Here is a 16335-nt window from a genome sequence, read left to right on the forward strand (position 1 = left end):
GGGAGGATAGACGCACCAACGTCAGTGTTCTCGATCAGGCCAACATCCCCAGCATCGAAGCATTGACCACACTCGACCAGCTCCGTTGGGTGGGCCACATTGTTCGCAAGCCTGACACAAGACTCCCAAAGCAAGCGCTCTACTCGGAACTCCTACACGGCAAGCGATCCCCATGTGGGCAGAGGAAATGTTTCAAGGACACCCTCAAAGCCTCCTTGATAAAGTGCAACATCCCCACCGGCACCTGGGAATCCCTGGCCAAAGACCGCCCTAAGTGGAGGAAGAGCATCTGGGAGAGTGCTGAGCACCTTGAGTCTCGTTGCCAAGAGCACGCAGAAAACAAGCGAAGGCAGTGTAAGGAATGTGCGGCAAACCAGACTTCCCACCCACCCTTTCCTTCAACGACTGTTTGTCCCACCTGTGACAGAGACTGTAATTCCCGTATTGGAATGTACAGTCACCTGAGAACTCACTTTTAGAGTGGAAGCAAGTCTTCCTCGAGTTCGAGGGATTGCCTATGATGATGACCCTCAGTCCCAGTGTACCTGTGGTGTTATCAATGGTTTACCCTCAGTCCCAGTGTACCTGTGGTGTTATCAATGATTTACCCTCAGTCCCAGTGTACCTGTGGTGTTATCAATGATTTACCCTCAGTCCCAGTGTACCTGTGGTGTTATCAATGGTTTACCCTCAGTCCCAGTGTACCTGTGGTGTTATCAATGGTTTACCCTCAGTCCCAGTGTACCTGTGGTGTTATCAATGATTTACCCTCAGTCCCAGTGTACCTGTGGTGTTATCAAAGATTTACCCTCAGTCCCAGTGTACCTGTGGTGTTATCAATGATTTACCCTCAGTCCCAGTGTACCTGTGGTGTTGTCAATGATTTTATTATCAGTCCCAGTGTACCTGTGGTGTTATCAATGATTTACCCTCAGTCCCAGTGTACCTGTGGTGTTATCAATGATTTTATTATCAGTTCCAGTGTACCTGTGGTGTTATCAATGATTTTATTATCAGTCCCAGTGTACCTGTGGTGTTATCAATGATTTATCCCATGATGTTATCAATGATTTTATTATCAGTCCCAATGTACCTGTGGTGTTATTTTTGATTTTCATCTATCGTTGAGGTGTACTTGCGATGGTATTAATGATTAATACTCTCAGTTGATCTATTGCTGAATTGTTACTAAAGATTCTTAACCCTTAATTCCGTTTGCAGTGATGTCGCAGTGCAGGATTCTTCGATGCAATTCTGAATATGTTTCTGCCACCAACCATCTCGATGATTCTTTGAATGAAGACTATTGTATGGCATTACGATCTTACTCACTCTGTACCCAGCGAACTGCTTGGTTCTGCCGCGGTGACCTGGTGTACCATTCTGCTGTACAAGGAATTGAGGACTTAATGATCCAGCATAATTGCTCCAAGGATGGAGCAGCTTCATTACCTCGTCCGCGCGTCCCGGCAGATAATCAGGAGAATCTGCACCTGCCAGACACCTGCGAATATGAAAAGAGCTTTTACTTTAAACAACGCCAGAAGCCTACCTACCTGCATTGTGGCATCTTTGGCAGTCTCCACATCAGAACATTTTACAATGATTTCCAGACGTGCAGAGTTCAGGGTGCATGGCCAGTGATTGACAACAATTACCTTTCTGTGCAATTGACTAATGTGCCTATCTCACCACATCGCAACATATCAGCAATCAGCAAGGTGATGTCTGAGGGGAAATTTGTGGTGAGACCTCACCATTGTTAATATCGTACAATGAAAAATTTAATTTGCTTTAAGTTGGCTTCACTTTCATGTTCACTAATTGGCTAGTGATAACAATCACTAACAGAATGGTGTTAATGTTCAGTAGCAACAACTTGTATTTATAAAGCACCTTTAACATAGTAAAACATCGCAAGGCGATTCACAGGAGTGTTGTCAAACTGAACCACAAAAGGAGATATTAGGGCAGATGACCAATTGCTTGGTCAAAGTGGTAGGTTTTAAGGCGTGTCTTAAAGTAGGAAAGAGAGGTAGAGATGCGGAGAGGTTTAGGAGGGAAATTCCAGAGCTTCGGGACTTGACAGCTAAAGGCATGGCCGCCAATGGCAGAGCGATTAAAATCAGGGATGCGCAAGAGGCCAGAATTGGCGGAATGCAGATATCTTGGGGGATTGTGGGGCTGGAGGTGATTACAGAAATAGGGAGGGATAAGGCCATGGATAGATTTGAAAACAAGGATGAGAATTTTTAAATCGTGGTGTTGCTTAACCGCGAGCCAATGTAAATCAGTGACCACAGGGGTGATGGGTGAACGAGTTTTGGATGATCTTAAGTTTCTGGAGTAACAGAATAGTATTAATGGTCACTAACCGAATAGTGTTAATATTCAATAACAGAATGGTGTTAATGATCACAAACAGAAAGGTGTTCACAATAACTAACAGAATGATATTAACGTTGACCTATAGAATTGTGTTAATGTTCAGTAAAGGAATAAAAACAGAAAATGTTGGAAATCTCAGCGGGTCAAGCAGCATCTGTGGAGAGAGAAACAGAGTTAACGTTTCGGGTCAATGATCCTTCGTCAGAACTGGAGAGAACGGATTCTTAACAAGTACTGAAAGGGGGAGGGGAAGATAGAAGAAAAGGGAAGGTCTGTGATAGGGTGGAAGACAGGAGAGATTGGAGAGACAAAAGGGATGATGGCCCAAATTTAAAAGGTAATGGCAGGAGTTAGAAAAACATGAGTCAAGATCGGGTGTGAATAGTGGGATAATGACCAGCTGCCATTAGAGACAAGGAAATGAAAAGAAAAAAAGAAACAGGCTCGGGGGCGGGTGTGCGGGGTGGGGACGGACGGAGCCAAAGATTGGCAGTGGTTACGCTCTGAAATTGTTGAACTCGATGTTGAGTCCAGAAGGCTGTAAAGTGCCTAAACGAAAGATGAGGTGCTGTTCCTCGAGCTTGCATCGAGCTTTGTTGGAACAGTGTAGGAGACCGAGGACGGAGAGGTCAGAGTGGGAATGGAGTGGAGAATTAAAATAACAGGTGACCAGAAGCTCAGGGTCACATTTGCGGACTGAACGGAGGTGCTCGCAAAGCAGTCACCCAATCTACACTTGGTCTCCCCAATGTAGAGGAGACTACATCGTGAGCAGCGAATACAGTATACTCAATTGAAAGTACAAGTAAATACCTGTTTCACCTGGAAGGAGTATTTGGGGCCCTGGATAGTGGGAAGGGAGGAGGTAAAAGGGCAGGTGTTGCATCTCCTGCGATTGCATGGAAAGGTGCCGTGGGAAGGGGAGGGGCTGATAGGGGTGACTGCGGAATGGACCAGGTTTTCACGGAGGGAGCAGTCCCTTTGGAATGCTGAGAGGGGAGGGGAGGGGAAGATGTGATTGGTGGTGGGATCATGCTGAAGGTGGCGGAAATGGCGGAGGATTATCCGTTGAACGTGGAGGCTGTTGGGGTGAAAGGTGAAGACAAGGGGAACCACATCATGGTTCTGAGAGGGAGAGGAAGTGGTGAGAGCAGAGTTGCAGGAAATAGAACGGACACAGTCGAGGGCCATGTTAACCATGGTGGAGGGGAATGCTCTGTTGAGGAAAAAGGAAGACATGTCAGAGGCACTAGTGTGAAAGGTGGCATTGTCAGAGCAGGTCCGACCGAGACGGAGAAACTGGGAGAATGGAATGGAGTCCTTACAGGATGCGGGGTGGGAGGAAGTGTAGTCCAGGTAGCTGTGGGAGTCAGTGGGTGTATAGTGAATACTGGTCAAAAACCTATCCCCAGTGATGGAGACAGAGAAGTCGAGGAAGGGAAGGGAAGAATTGAAAATTGACCATGTGAAGGTGAGGGAAGGGTGGAAATTGGATGCAAAGTGAATAAAATTTTCAAGTTCAGGGTGAGAGCAGGAAACAGCAGCGATACAGTCATCAATGTACTGGAAAAAGAGGTGAGGGAGGGGAACAAAGAATGTTCAACATATTCCATGAAAAGGCAGGCATAGCTAGGACCCATGCAGATTCCCATTTAATTTAGAGGAAGTGAGTGGAGTTAAAGGAGAAGTTGTTCAATGTGAGAACAAGTTGTACCAGGTGGAGGAGAGCAGTGGTGGATGGGGACTGGTAGGGCCTCTGCTCGAGGAAGAAGCAGAGCGCCCTCAGACCATCCTGGTGGGGGATAGAAGTGTAGAGGGATTGGACGTCCTTGGAGAAAAGGAGATGGTTGGGGCCAGGAAACTGGAAACTGTTAAAGTGACGGAGGGCGTTGGAGGAGTCGTGGATGCAAGTGGGAAGAGAGTGGACAAGTGGAGAAAAAATAGAGTCGACATAGGAAGAAATAAGTTCTGTGGGCAAGAACTGGCTGAAACGTTGATGAGGCGTGAGTCCGGGGTCGGAGGCCTATAAAAGGCCGCGAGAGGCGTCGGGAGTTCGTTGGTGAGGCGTGAGTCCGGGGTCGGAGGCCTATAAAAGGCCGCGAGAGGCGTCGGGAGTTCGTTGGTGAGGCGTGAGTCCGGGGTCGGAGGCCTATAAAAGGCCGCGAGAGGCGTCGGGAGTTTGTTGGTGAGGCGTGAGTCCGGGGTTGGAGGCCTATAAAAGGCTGCGAGAGGCGTCGGGAGTTCGTTGGTGAGGCGTGAGTCCGGGGATCAGCAGAGGCCTATAAAAGGCCGCGAGAGGCAGCGGGAGTTCGTGGTCGCTGAGGCGTGAGTCCGGGGATCAGCAGAGGCCTATAAAAGGCGTACTTGTGCAGCTACAGGGAGAAGGCAAAAAAGAAGTAGAAAGAAACAGAAAGGTGACGTCACAGCCTAGGAGGTAAGTGATTGGCTGGTGATTGGTGAGTAGTTTTTCTTTTTCTTTTTATATTAGTCAGTAACTTTTAACATTGTTGTTGCCAATTTAAGTGTATCTAAGGGTTAAGTCATGGCAGGAGAGCTCGGTCGGGTGTTATGCTCCTCCTGTACCATGTGGGAACTCAGGGACACTTCCGGTGTCCCTGGCGACTATGTGTGCGGGAAGTGTATCCGCTTCGAGCTCCTGACGGTCCGCGTTGCGGAATTGGAGCTGAGGGTGGATTCACTCTGGAGCATCCACGATGCTGAGAATGATGTGAGTATCACGTGTAGTGAGTTGGTCTTACCGCAGGAGAAGGATCCACAGCCAGATAGGGAATGGAAGACCAGCAGGAAGAGTAGTGCAAGGAAGGTAGTGCAGGGGTCCCCTGTGGTCATCCCCCTGCAAAACAGATACACTGCTTTGAGTACTGTTGGGGGGGATGACTCATCGGGGAGGGCAGCAGCAGCCAAGTTCATGGCACCGTGGCTGGCTCTGCTGCACAGGAGGGCAGGAAAAAGAGTGGGAGCGCGATAGTGATAGGGGATTCAATGGTGAGGGGAATAGATAGGCGTTTCTGCGGCCGCAACCGAGACTCCAGGATGGTATGTTGCCTCCCTGGTGCAAGGGTCAAGGATGTCTCGGAGCAGGTGCAGGACATTCTGAAATGGGAGGGAGAACAGCCAGTTGTCGTGGTGCACATTGGTACCAACGACATAGGTAAAAAAAGGGATGAGGTCCTACGGAATGAATTTAAGGAGCTAGGAGCTAAATTAAAAAGTAGCACCTCAAAAGTAGTAATCTCGGGATTGCTACCAGTGCCACGTGCTAGTCAGAGTAGTAATCGCAGGATAGCGCAGATGAATACGTGGCTTGAGCACTGGTGCAGCAGGAAGGGATTCAAATTCCTGGGGCATTGGAACCGGTTCTGGGGGAGGTGGGAGCAGTGCAAACCGGATGGTCTGCACCTGGGCAGGACCGGAACCAATGTCCTAGGGGGAGTGTTTTCTAGTGCTGTTGGGGAGGAGTTAAACTAATATGGCAGGGGGATGGGAACCAATGCAGGGAGACAGAGGGAGACAAAAAGGAGGCAAAAGCAAAAGATAGAAAGGAGATGAGGAAAAGTGGAGGGCAGAGAAACCTAAGGCAAAGAACAAAAAGGGTCACTGTACAGCAAAATTCTAAAAGGACAAAGGGTGTTAAAAAAACAAGCCTGAAGGCTTTGTGTCTTAATGCAAGGAGTATCTGCAATAAGGTGGATGAATTAACTGTGCAAATAGACGTTAACAAATATGATGTGATTGGGATTACGGAGACGTGGCTCCAGGATGATCAGGGCTGGGAACTCAACATCCAGGGGTATTCAACATTCAGGAAGGATAGAATAAAAGGAAAAGGAGGTGGGGTAACATTGCTGGTTAAAGAGGAGATTAATGCAATAGTTAGGAAAGACATTAGCTTGGATGATGTGGAATCTATATGGGTAGAGCTGCAGAACACCAAAGGGCAAAAAATGTTAGTGGGAGTTGTGTACAGACCTCCAAACAGTAGTAGTGATGTTGAGGAGGGCATCAAACAGGAAATTAGGGGTGCATGCAATAAAGGTGTAGCAGTTATAATGGGTGACTTTAATATGCACATAGATTGGGCTAGCCAAACTGGAAGCAATACGGTGGAGGAGGATTTCCTGGAGTGCATAAGGGATGGTTTTCTAGACCAATATGTCGAGGAACCAACTAGGGGGGAGGCCATCTTAGACTGGGTGTTGTGTAATGAGAGAGGATTAATTAGCAATCTTCTTGTGCGAGGCTCCTTGGGGAAGAGTGACCATAACATGGTGGAATTCTGCATTAGGATGGAGAATGAAACAGTTAATTCAGAGACCATGGTCCAGAACTTAAAGAAGGGTAACTTTGAAGGTATGAGGCGTGAATTGGCTAGGATAAATTGGCGAATGATACTTAAGGGGTTGACTGTGGATGGGCAATGGCAGACATTTAGAGACCGCATGGATGAATTACAACAATTGTACATTCCTGTCTGGCGTAAAAATAAAAAAGGGAAGGTGGCTCAACCGTGGCTATCTCGGGAAATCAGGGATAGTATTAAAGCCAAGGAAGTGGCATACAAATTGGCCAGAAATAGCAGCGAACCCGGGGACTGGGAGAAATTTAGAACTCAGCAGAGGACGACAAAGGGTTTGATTAGGGCAGGGAAAATGGAGTACGAGAAGAAGCTTGCAGGGAACATTAAGGCGGATTGCAAAAGTTTCCATAGGTATGTAAAGAGAAAAAGGTTAGTAAAGACAAACGTGGGTCCCCTGCAGTCAGAATCAGGGGAAGTCATAACGGGGAACAAAGAAATGGCAGACCAATTGAACAAGTACTTTGGTTCGGTATTCACTAAGGAGGACAGAAACAACCTTCCGGATATAAAAGGGGTCAGAGGTTCTAGTAAGGAGGAGGAACTGAGGGAAATCTTTATTAGTCGGGAAATTGTGTTGGGGAAATTAATGGGATTGAAGGCCGATAAATCCCCAGGGCCTGATGGATTGCATCCCAGAGTACTTAAGGAGGTGGCCTTGGAAATAGCGGATGCATTGACAGTCATTTTCCAACATTCCATTGACTCTGGATCAGTTCCTATCAAGTGGAGGGTAGCCAATGTAACCCCACTTTTTAAAAAAGAAGGGAGAGAGAAAACAGGGAATTATAGACCAGTCAGCCTGACCTCAGTAGTGGGTAAAATGATGGAATCAATTATTAAGGATGTCATAGCAGCGCATTTGGAAAATGGTGACATGATAGGTCCAAGTCAGCATGGATTTGTGAAAGAGAAATCATGCTTGACAAATCTTCTGGAATTTTTTGAGGATGTTTCCAGTAGAGTGGACAAAGGAGAACCAGTTGATGTGGTATATTTGGACTTTCAGAAGGCTTTCAACAAGGTCCCACACAAGAGATTAATGTGCAAAGTTAAAGCACATGGGATTGGGGGTAGTGTGCTGACATGGATTGAAAACTGGTTGGCAGACAGGAAGCAAAGAGTAGGAGTAAATGGGTACTTTTCAGAATGGCAGGCAGTGACTAGTGGGGTACCGCAAGGTTCTGTGCTGGGGCCCCAGCTGTTTACATTGTACATTAATGATTTAGATGAGGGGATTAAATGTAGTATCTCCAAATTTGCGGATGACACTAAGTTGGGTGGCAGTGTGAGCTGCGAGGAGGATGCTATTAGGCTGCAGAGTGACTTGGATAGGTTAGGTGAGTGGGCAAATGCATGGCAGATGAAGTATAATGTGGATAAATGTGAGGTTATCCACTTTGGTGGTAAAAACAGAGAGACAGACTATTATCTGAATGGTGACAGATTAGGAAAAGGGAAGGTGCAACGAGACCTGGGTGTCATGGTACATCAGTCATTGAAGGTTGGCATGCAGGTACAGCAGGCGGTTAAGAAAGCAAATGGCATGTTGGCCTTCATAGCGAGGGGATTTGAGTACAGGGGCAGGGAGGTGTTGCTACAGTTGTACAGGGCCTTGGTGAGGCCACACCTGGAGTATTGTGTACAGTTTTGGTCTCCTAACTTGAGGAAGGACATTCTTGCTATTGAGGGAGTGCAGCGAAGATTCACCAGACTGATTCCCGGGATGGTGGGACTGACCTATCAAGAAAGACTGGATTAACTGGGCTTGTATTCACTGGAGTTCAGAAGAATGAGAGGGGACCTCATAGAAACGTTTAAAATTCTGACGGGTTTAGACAGGTTAGATGCAGGAAGAATGTTCCCAATGTTGGGGAAGTCCAGAACCAGGGGTCACAGTCTGAGGATAATGGGTAAGCCATTTAGGACCGAGATGAGGAGAAACTTCTTCACCCAGAGAGTGGTGAACCTGTGGAATTCTCTACCACAGAAAGTTGTTGAGGCCAATTCACTAAATATATTCAAAAGGGAGTTAGATGAAGTCCTTACTACTCGGGGGATCAAGGGGTATGGCGAGAAAGCAGGAAGGTGGTATTGAAGTTTCATGTTCAGCCATGAACTCATTGAATGGCGGTGCAGGCTAGAGGGGCTGAATGGCCTGCTCCTGCACCTATTTTCTAAACGATGAGTCTACCGGGGCAGTCCTGTTTGTGGATCTTGGGAAGGAGGTAGAAGAGGACTGTGCAGGTTGGGGAACTATGAGGTTGGTGGCTGTGGAGGGAAGATCTCCAGAGGAGATGAGGTCAGTGACGGTCTGGGAAATTATGGCTTGATGTTCAGTAGTGAGGTCATGGTCCAGGGGGAGGTAGGAGGAGGTGTCAGAGAGTTGGCAGTCAGCCTCTGCAAGGTAGAGGTCGGTTCGCCAAACAACAACAGTGCCACCCTTGTCAGCAGGTTTGATGACAATGTTGGGGTTGGATCGGAGCGAGTGGAGTGCTGCAAGTTCAGAGGGAGGTAGGTTGGAATGAGTGAGGGGAGCAGAGAAATTGAGACGGCCGATGTCCTGTCGGCAGTTTGCAATGAAGAGGTCTGAAGAGGGTAAGAGGCCAGAGGGAAGGGTCCAGGTAGAGCGAGAATTCTGAAAATGGGAGAAAAGGTCAGTTGAGCAGGGGGAAGACTCCTGGCCGAAGAAGTGGGCTCAGTGGTGAAGGCGGCAGAAAAAGAGCTCAGCATCGTGCCGAGCTCGAAATTTATTGAGGTGGGGGCGTAAGGGAATGAAGCTCAGGCCTTTGCTGAGGACTGATCGTTCGGGGTCAGAGAGGGGAAGGTCAGAGGGGATAGTGAAAACACAGCAGGGGGTGAGATTGGAAGAAAGGATGGGATCGGAGGGAAGTGTGGGGGAAGTAGGTTCCGGAGGGGTGTTGGTGTCCAAGAATTGTTGAAGTTTACGATCCTTGACATCTGAAAGGAGGAAAAAATGTTTTTGGTTAAAGCGCCGGATGAGGCGAAGGATGAAATGGAACTGTGGGCCAGGACAGCTTAGAGATAGAGTGAGTTGGTGCCTTCTGTTTCCCTTCTCGTGTTTGATCAAGTATCTGCCAGGACTCGATTTCACAGCCACATCTCTTTCCTCAGTAACTGTCTCTGCCTCAGACTTAATCCACATGGATTCCAACTGAAATTCCACCTCTCATGTTTTGGATCCACCCAGGATTTGTAAGGGGTGGTCCCAGGGTCAGGTTCACCTCTGACCTACTTAAGCGGTTCGAATCGCTCCCACTCCCTTGGGTTCGAGACTCTGGGTTTATTTGGGGGGTGTGATAAAGTGCAAAGGACAACTGGTTTGGTGTAAAAGAACTTTGACTTTATTACAGACAAGAAAATATAATGTCAAACTTATAATCATTCTAATAAAGAACAATACATTACACATTCAAAGGGGGTTACAGTAAATTACACCTCCCACCTCCCAATACCTAATGCTAAGTAGGTTAGACTCCAGGCCTGGCAGGGACTATGCTTACCAATCTTTTCTGGTCAGTTAGCGTTAATTCGCGATTTCGGGGTTTGTTGAATTCTGTAGGTTCTGCTTGCCATACCCCGAACGTTGGAGAAAACTTCTTACTGCGCAATCTTCGGTTGGGTTGAGTCCGCTGTTGCGGTAAGGCGTGTATTGGATCTATGGGGTAAGTACCCAGTTTTTCTTCATTAGAAATAGGTTCAAAGTCTCTTTCGGTAATGTTTTCACCTGTTGGTAGTCAGGCCTAGATTGTAGAGTGGAAACTTTCGATTCTTCGGTTTCTTCCTGTTGAAGTTTTGTTTCGCGTTTCGTCGATCGCGGTGGTTTTTCGTTGGCACCACGTTGGCTGTGGTTGGTTGCTGCCGCAATGGTGATATTCTTCCTTCCTTCAGGACTTCGAGGCTGGAGAAGTTAGTTTTACAACTGTCGCGTTGGTTTCTCTCCCTGTCTTGATGACATCAGCGTGGCCGCGGTTGTATGGCTAAGTGTGTCATACCCTCTGTTGAAACAGGGGGCCAGTTATACAGTTTGAGCTGTTCTAATCTTCACGCCAAATCAGTCAAGGATTCTTTGTTTAGAATTGGCGCGCTTGACTTTTCTTTGTAATATTTTGGCGGGCTCGTTAAAAGTTAATATGTCTTGGGTGGGTTGCATTTCTAAATCTATTTTGCTGATGGAAATATTAGCTTGCTAATCGCAATGTTCTCCTGTACTTGGTTTTCTGCATACAGGGTCTTGTGGGCCCTTTGTTCTTATTCATGTTGAAGATGGCTTTTCTAAGTTTGGTTTGATGGCTAGCCATCTGAGTTATTGTTGTAATGTAAATGATTCTTGTGGAGAAGGGTTTTCGAATGTCCATTCCTCCAGACAAGTTAACTTAGTCCCAACACCCAGACAATTCTAATAATCAAGTGGGCTTCCTTTGTTTCTAGGCCCGCCCACAGGCTTGAATTTGTCTTGTAAAAGACCAAAATTCGATTAAAGTTCGTAGTTTCTTTCATAAGCACTTTAGGATTTCAAACTTTCCGGTAGATAGTCCCAAATTAAATTTCCTTTCGAATGAGCCCAAACACTGGGGGGGTTTTCGTGAATTTTGCATCCTTCAGATTACAGAAATCTCTGAGATATTCAATGTTCCTCAAACCACTGCTCTTGTCACATCCTGGGATCCACACTCAATGCTATGCACCACCACATGCACGCTCTCGATCTCTCTCTTCAGCAGCACCAGAGCCTGTCTCTTTCTTTCTTTTTTTCTCCTTGTCTTTAATGGCAGTTGGTCATTATCCCACCATTCACACCCGATCTTGACTAATATTTTTCTAACTTCTGGCATTACCATTTGAATTTGGGCCATCATCCCTTTTGTCTCTCCAATCTCTCCTGTCTTCCACCCTATCACAGACCTTCCCTTTTGTTCTATCTTCCCCTCGCCCTTTCAGTGCTTGTTAAGAATCCGTTCTTTCCGAACACTCTCCAGTTCTGACGAAGGGTCATCGACCCGAAACGTTAACTCTGCTTTCTTTCCACAGATACTGCCTGATCCGCTGAGATTTCCAGCATTTTCTGTTTTTATTCCAGATTCCAGCATCCGCAGTATTTTGCTTTTGTTCAGTAAAAGAATGCTGTTATCATTCAGTAAGAGAATGCTGTTAATGTTCGCTAACAGAATTGTATTAATGTTTACTAATAGAATGGTGATGACGGTCACTACTAGAATGGTTAAGGCTCAGTCATCATCATGGACAGTCCCTCGAAGAAGGATGACTTGCTTCCACATGAGTTCACAGGTGTTTCAATGAAGGACCCGATGTTCCAGACCTGAAAAAATTGAAGAGGTGGGAGATGCTTGTGCGTGGATTTTTTTACCATGTGGTAACAGTTCCACATCAGCCACCACACGGGCTTGACAGAGCTAAGCCTTTATCCAGTGACAAGGATTAACCAGGACCATTGGAGACCTGCTCTGCTGCATGGAACTAGTCCGCACACATATCGCAATATGAGCTGGCCCGTGCTGCCCCTGAGTCCTTGGCTCTTCTGGGCCCCATACCCTCATTTGCCACACCTTGGCCATGATTTCTCACCATTCCTCCACTGCAAGCATTCACCACACCTCTGCCAAGATCTCTCACCGCTCCTCCGCCACAAAACACACGCTGCACCACCACCATGATCTCCCGCCGCACCTCTGCACCAAACATTCGTCGGACCTCCACCACGATCACCCACCGAATCTCAGCCATGATCCCTCATCGCTCCTCTGCCTCGATCACCAGGGCCAGGGCCCCGCCGGTACTCCTCCCCACACTCCAAACAGCGACCTGGGTCCTGATGACATCACCCAGTTGCCCAACTCAAAGCCATCATACATTTGGAGCAGCTCACGCTGGAAGTTGTAGTGGTATACCACTGCAGCTCTTTTTGTCGCCCCGATCTCACGTTGGAGTGGCGGGCCGAAGGCTCAGTCGGAGAATGGTGTTAACGGTCACTAAAGAAGCATGTTAATGTTCAGTAACGGAAGGGTGTTAACTGTTGCTAAGAAAATGATATTAATGTTACATCAATGACTACACTCCAAAAGTACTTCATTGGCTGTAAAACACTTTGAGACATCTGGTGGTCATAAAAGGTGCTTTATAAATGCAAGTCTTTGTTTTTCTCTCTTTATGTTAACTAAGAGAATGGTATTGACAGTCAGTAACAGAAGGAAATAAAACCAGAAAATGCTGGAAATATTCAGCAGGTGAGGCAGCATCTATGGAGAGAGAATGAGTTAATGTTTCAGGTCAATGACTTTTCATCAGAACTGGAAAAAGTTAAAGATGTTGTTACAGGTTTTAAGCAAGTATAAAGACAGGGAAAGGGGTGAGGGGAGAAGAGGAAAGAACAAAAGGGAAGGTCTGTGATAGGGTGAAAGGTAGCAGAGATTAAGGCGGTGGGGGGATGGGGGGGAATTCGGCTGCTTTGTACATCCTGTTAGCTCCTGCGGGGATGATAATGGGGCGATAATGGGTAACCGACTAGCACGGCGAATTCACCGACGCATGCGAACTTCCTTGCCGGTTTTGCTCGAGCACTACCACTTATCGCCATGCTCTCTTGCACCCCGTAGATCATGGCATTATCCAGTGTGCAGCACCCCGTTACAGCCCCGGATGTGATATTCGCTCCTGTCCCCTGCGGCATCACCGGGTGCTAAACCACAGCAGCTGCAGGAAGCATTGTCACATCAGCTGGCCGCTTGGAGCGATATTTAAAGGCAGTGGTGGTCAGGTAGGGCTAACTTTATTACTTTCACCAGACAGGTGCTTTCTGATTGCTTTTCAGCCCTGATTTCTGCACGATTCCTCAGCCCACCACTCTCTTAGAGTGCTTGGGGCTGTAATGCACGTTGCGCAGGTATCGTGGCCCCACAGAGACAGCATTAAGAATGATTCAACCATCATTGGCCCTTTCCTTTAAGCGAGGGAAGGAGCCTTTAAAGATGGCAACACTGCACTGATCATTGCTCAGCGCTCTGCTGCTACGCCCCTCTCACACACGATAGTGCTCTAAGGGAAGTGGTAGCACTTGATTTAGCACTCCACTTCCCTCTTGGAGAACTTAAGTTAAAGGTCCCGGGAGCAGCAAATCATTTTCGCCTGGCGATACTTTTCCAATTATCCAAAAGCTATCACCCCAAACGGTGTGCTGTGGAATTTCTAGGATAATGGTGCAAGGCAAAAGGAGATGGTAAAGGGACAAGTAAAGAAACATAGAAACATAGAAAATAGGTGCAGGAGTAGGCCATTCGGCCCTTCGAGCCTGCGCCGCCATTCAATAAGATCATGGCTGATCATTCCTTCAGTACCCCTTTCCTGCTTTCTCTCCATACCCCTTGATCCCCGAAACCGTAAGGGCCATATCTAACTCCCTCTTAAATACATCCAATGAACTGACATCAACAACTCTCTGCGGCAGGAAATTCCACAGGTTAACAACTCTCTGAGTGAAGAAGTTTCTCCTCATCTCAGTCCTAAATGGCCGACCCCTTATCCTAAGGCTATGTCCCTTGGTTCTGGACTTCCCCAACATCGGGAACATTCTTCCCGCATCTAACCTGTCCAGTCCCGTCAGAATCTTATACATTTCTATGAGATCCCCTCTCCTCCTTCTAAACTCCAGTGACTAAAGGCCCAGTTGATCCAGTCTCTCCTCATATGACAGTCCAGCGATCCCTGGAATCAATCTGGTGAACCTTCGCTGCACTCCCTCAATAGCAAGAACATCCTTCCTCAGACTAGGAGACCAAAACTGAACACAATATTCCAGGTGAGGCCTCACTAAGGCCCTGTACAGCTGCATTAAGACCCCCCTGCTTCTATATTCAAATCCCCTAGCTATGAAGACCAACATACCATTTGCCTTCACTATCGCCTGCTGTACCTGCGTGCCCACTTTCAATGACTGATGAACCATGACACCCAGGACTCGTTGCACCTTCCCTTTTCCAAGTCTGCCGCCATTCAGATAATATTCTGCCTTTGTGTTTTGCCCTCAAAATGGATAACCTCCCATTTATCCACATTATACTGCATCTGCCATGTATTTGCCCACTCACCTAACCTGTCCAAGTCACCCTGCAGCCTCTTAGCGTCCTCCTCACAGCTCACACCACCACCCAGTTTAGTGTCATCCACAAACTTGGAGATATTACACTCTATTACACTCAAACAAGAGATGGGTCGAGAGGAGGTGTAAATGGGAAGAGCAGAATCATCATCAACAGCTGCCATCTTAATACATGGGGGGAGGGGGTAATGATCTAAAATTGTTGAACTCAATGTTGAGCCTGGAAAACTTTAAAATGCTTCATAGAAAGTTGAGGTGCTGTTCCTCGAGCTGACAGTGAACTTCATTGAAACAGTGCAGCAGTCCGAAGACAGAGAAGTTGAAGTGGGAGTGGGGTGGAGAATTAAAATGACAGGTGACTGGAAGCTCGAGGTCACACTTGTGGACGGACTAAACGGAGGTCGTCTGCAAACATAGAAACATAGAAAATGGATGCAAGAGTAAACCATTCATCCCTTTGAGCCCGCACAATTCAATATGATCATGGCTGATTCCTGCTTTCTCTCCATACCCCTCGATCCCTTTAGCCTTAAGGGCCACATCTAACTCCCTTTTGAATATATCTAATGAACTGGCCTCAACAACTCTCTACAGTCGAGAATTCCACAGGTTCACAATTCTCTGAGTGAAGAAATTTCTCCTTATCTCAGTCCTAAATGGCTTACCCCTTATCCTTAGACTGTGGCCCCTGGTTCTGCACTTCCCCAACATCGGGAACATTCTTCCTGCATCTAACCTGTACAAAGCGGTCATGCAATCTGCATTTATTTTCTCCAGTGTCGAGGAGACCACATCGTGAGCTGCAAATACAGTTCACCAAATTGATAGAAGTTCAAGTAAATCGCTGTTTCACCTGAAAGGAGTGTTTGGGGCCCTGGATGATGGGAAGGGAACTGGAAAAATGGCAGGTGTTGCATCTCTTGTGTTTCCATGGGAAGGTGTTGTGGAAAGGAGAGGGGTTGTTGGGATGATAGAGGAAAGGACCAGAGTGTTGAGGAGTGAACAGTCCCTTCTGAATGCTGAAAGCGGGGGAAGGGAAGATATGTTTCGTGGTGGGATCATGCTGAAGGTGGCAGAAATGGCAGGAGATGATCCATTGACTGTAGCGGCTGGTGGGGTAGAAGATGTGGACACGGGGAACCCTATCGTGGTTCTTTGAGGGAGGGGAAGGGTGAGAGCAGAAGAGCGGGGAATGGGACAAACACAGTTGAGGGCCCTGTCAACCACGATGGAGAGGAATTGAGGAAAAAGGAAGACCCAGAGTGGGATTTTAACCCACAACCTTCTGACTCTGAGGCAAGTGAGCTACCCACTGAGCCATAGCTGAGACAGTGCAAGGAATAGAACGTGAGTGAGGAGCACTGAATGAAAGAGGAGCAGTGAGTGGAAACAGAGTATGAGTGAGTGACCGAGAATAAAAGTGGAGTGCTTCAGAGAG

The 16335-nt window shown here is 47.2% G+C and overlaps 1 protein-coding gene across 1 annotated transcript in view; it reads left to right on the forward strand.

Annotated features, from left to right (window-relative positions):
- Positions 1-16335, forward strand: part of LOC139266600 (repulsive guidance molecule A-like) — a 119516-nt gene that overhangs the window by 5601 nt on the left and 97580 nt on the right. Inside the window, exon 2 of the mRNA XM_070884196.1 lies at positions 1222-1721. Coding sequence (XP_070740297.1) covers positions 1222-1721 — 500 coding nt within the window. The remainder of the gene's footprint in view (positions 1-1221; positions 1722-16335) is intronic.

Source organism: Pristiophorus japonicus, chromosome 7, assembly GCF_044704955.1.
Source record: "Pristiophorus japonicus isolate sPriJap1 chromosome 7, sPriJap1.hap1, whole genome shotgun sequence".
NCBI classification, from domain to species: Eukaryota; Metazoa; Chordata; class Chondrichthyes; family Pristiophoridae; genus Pristiophorus; species Pristiophorus japonicus.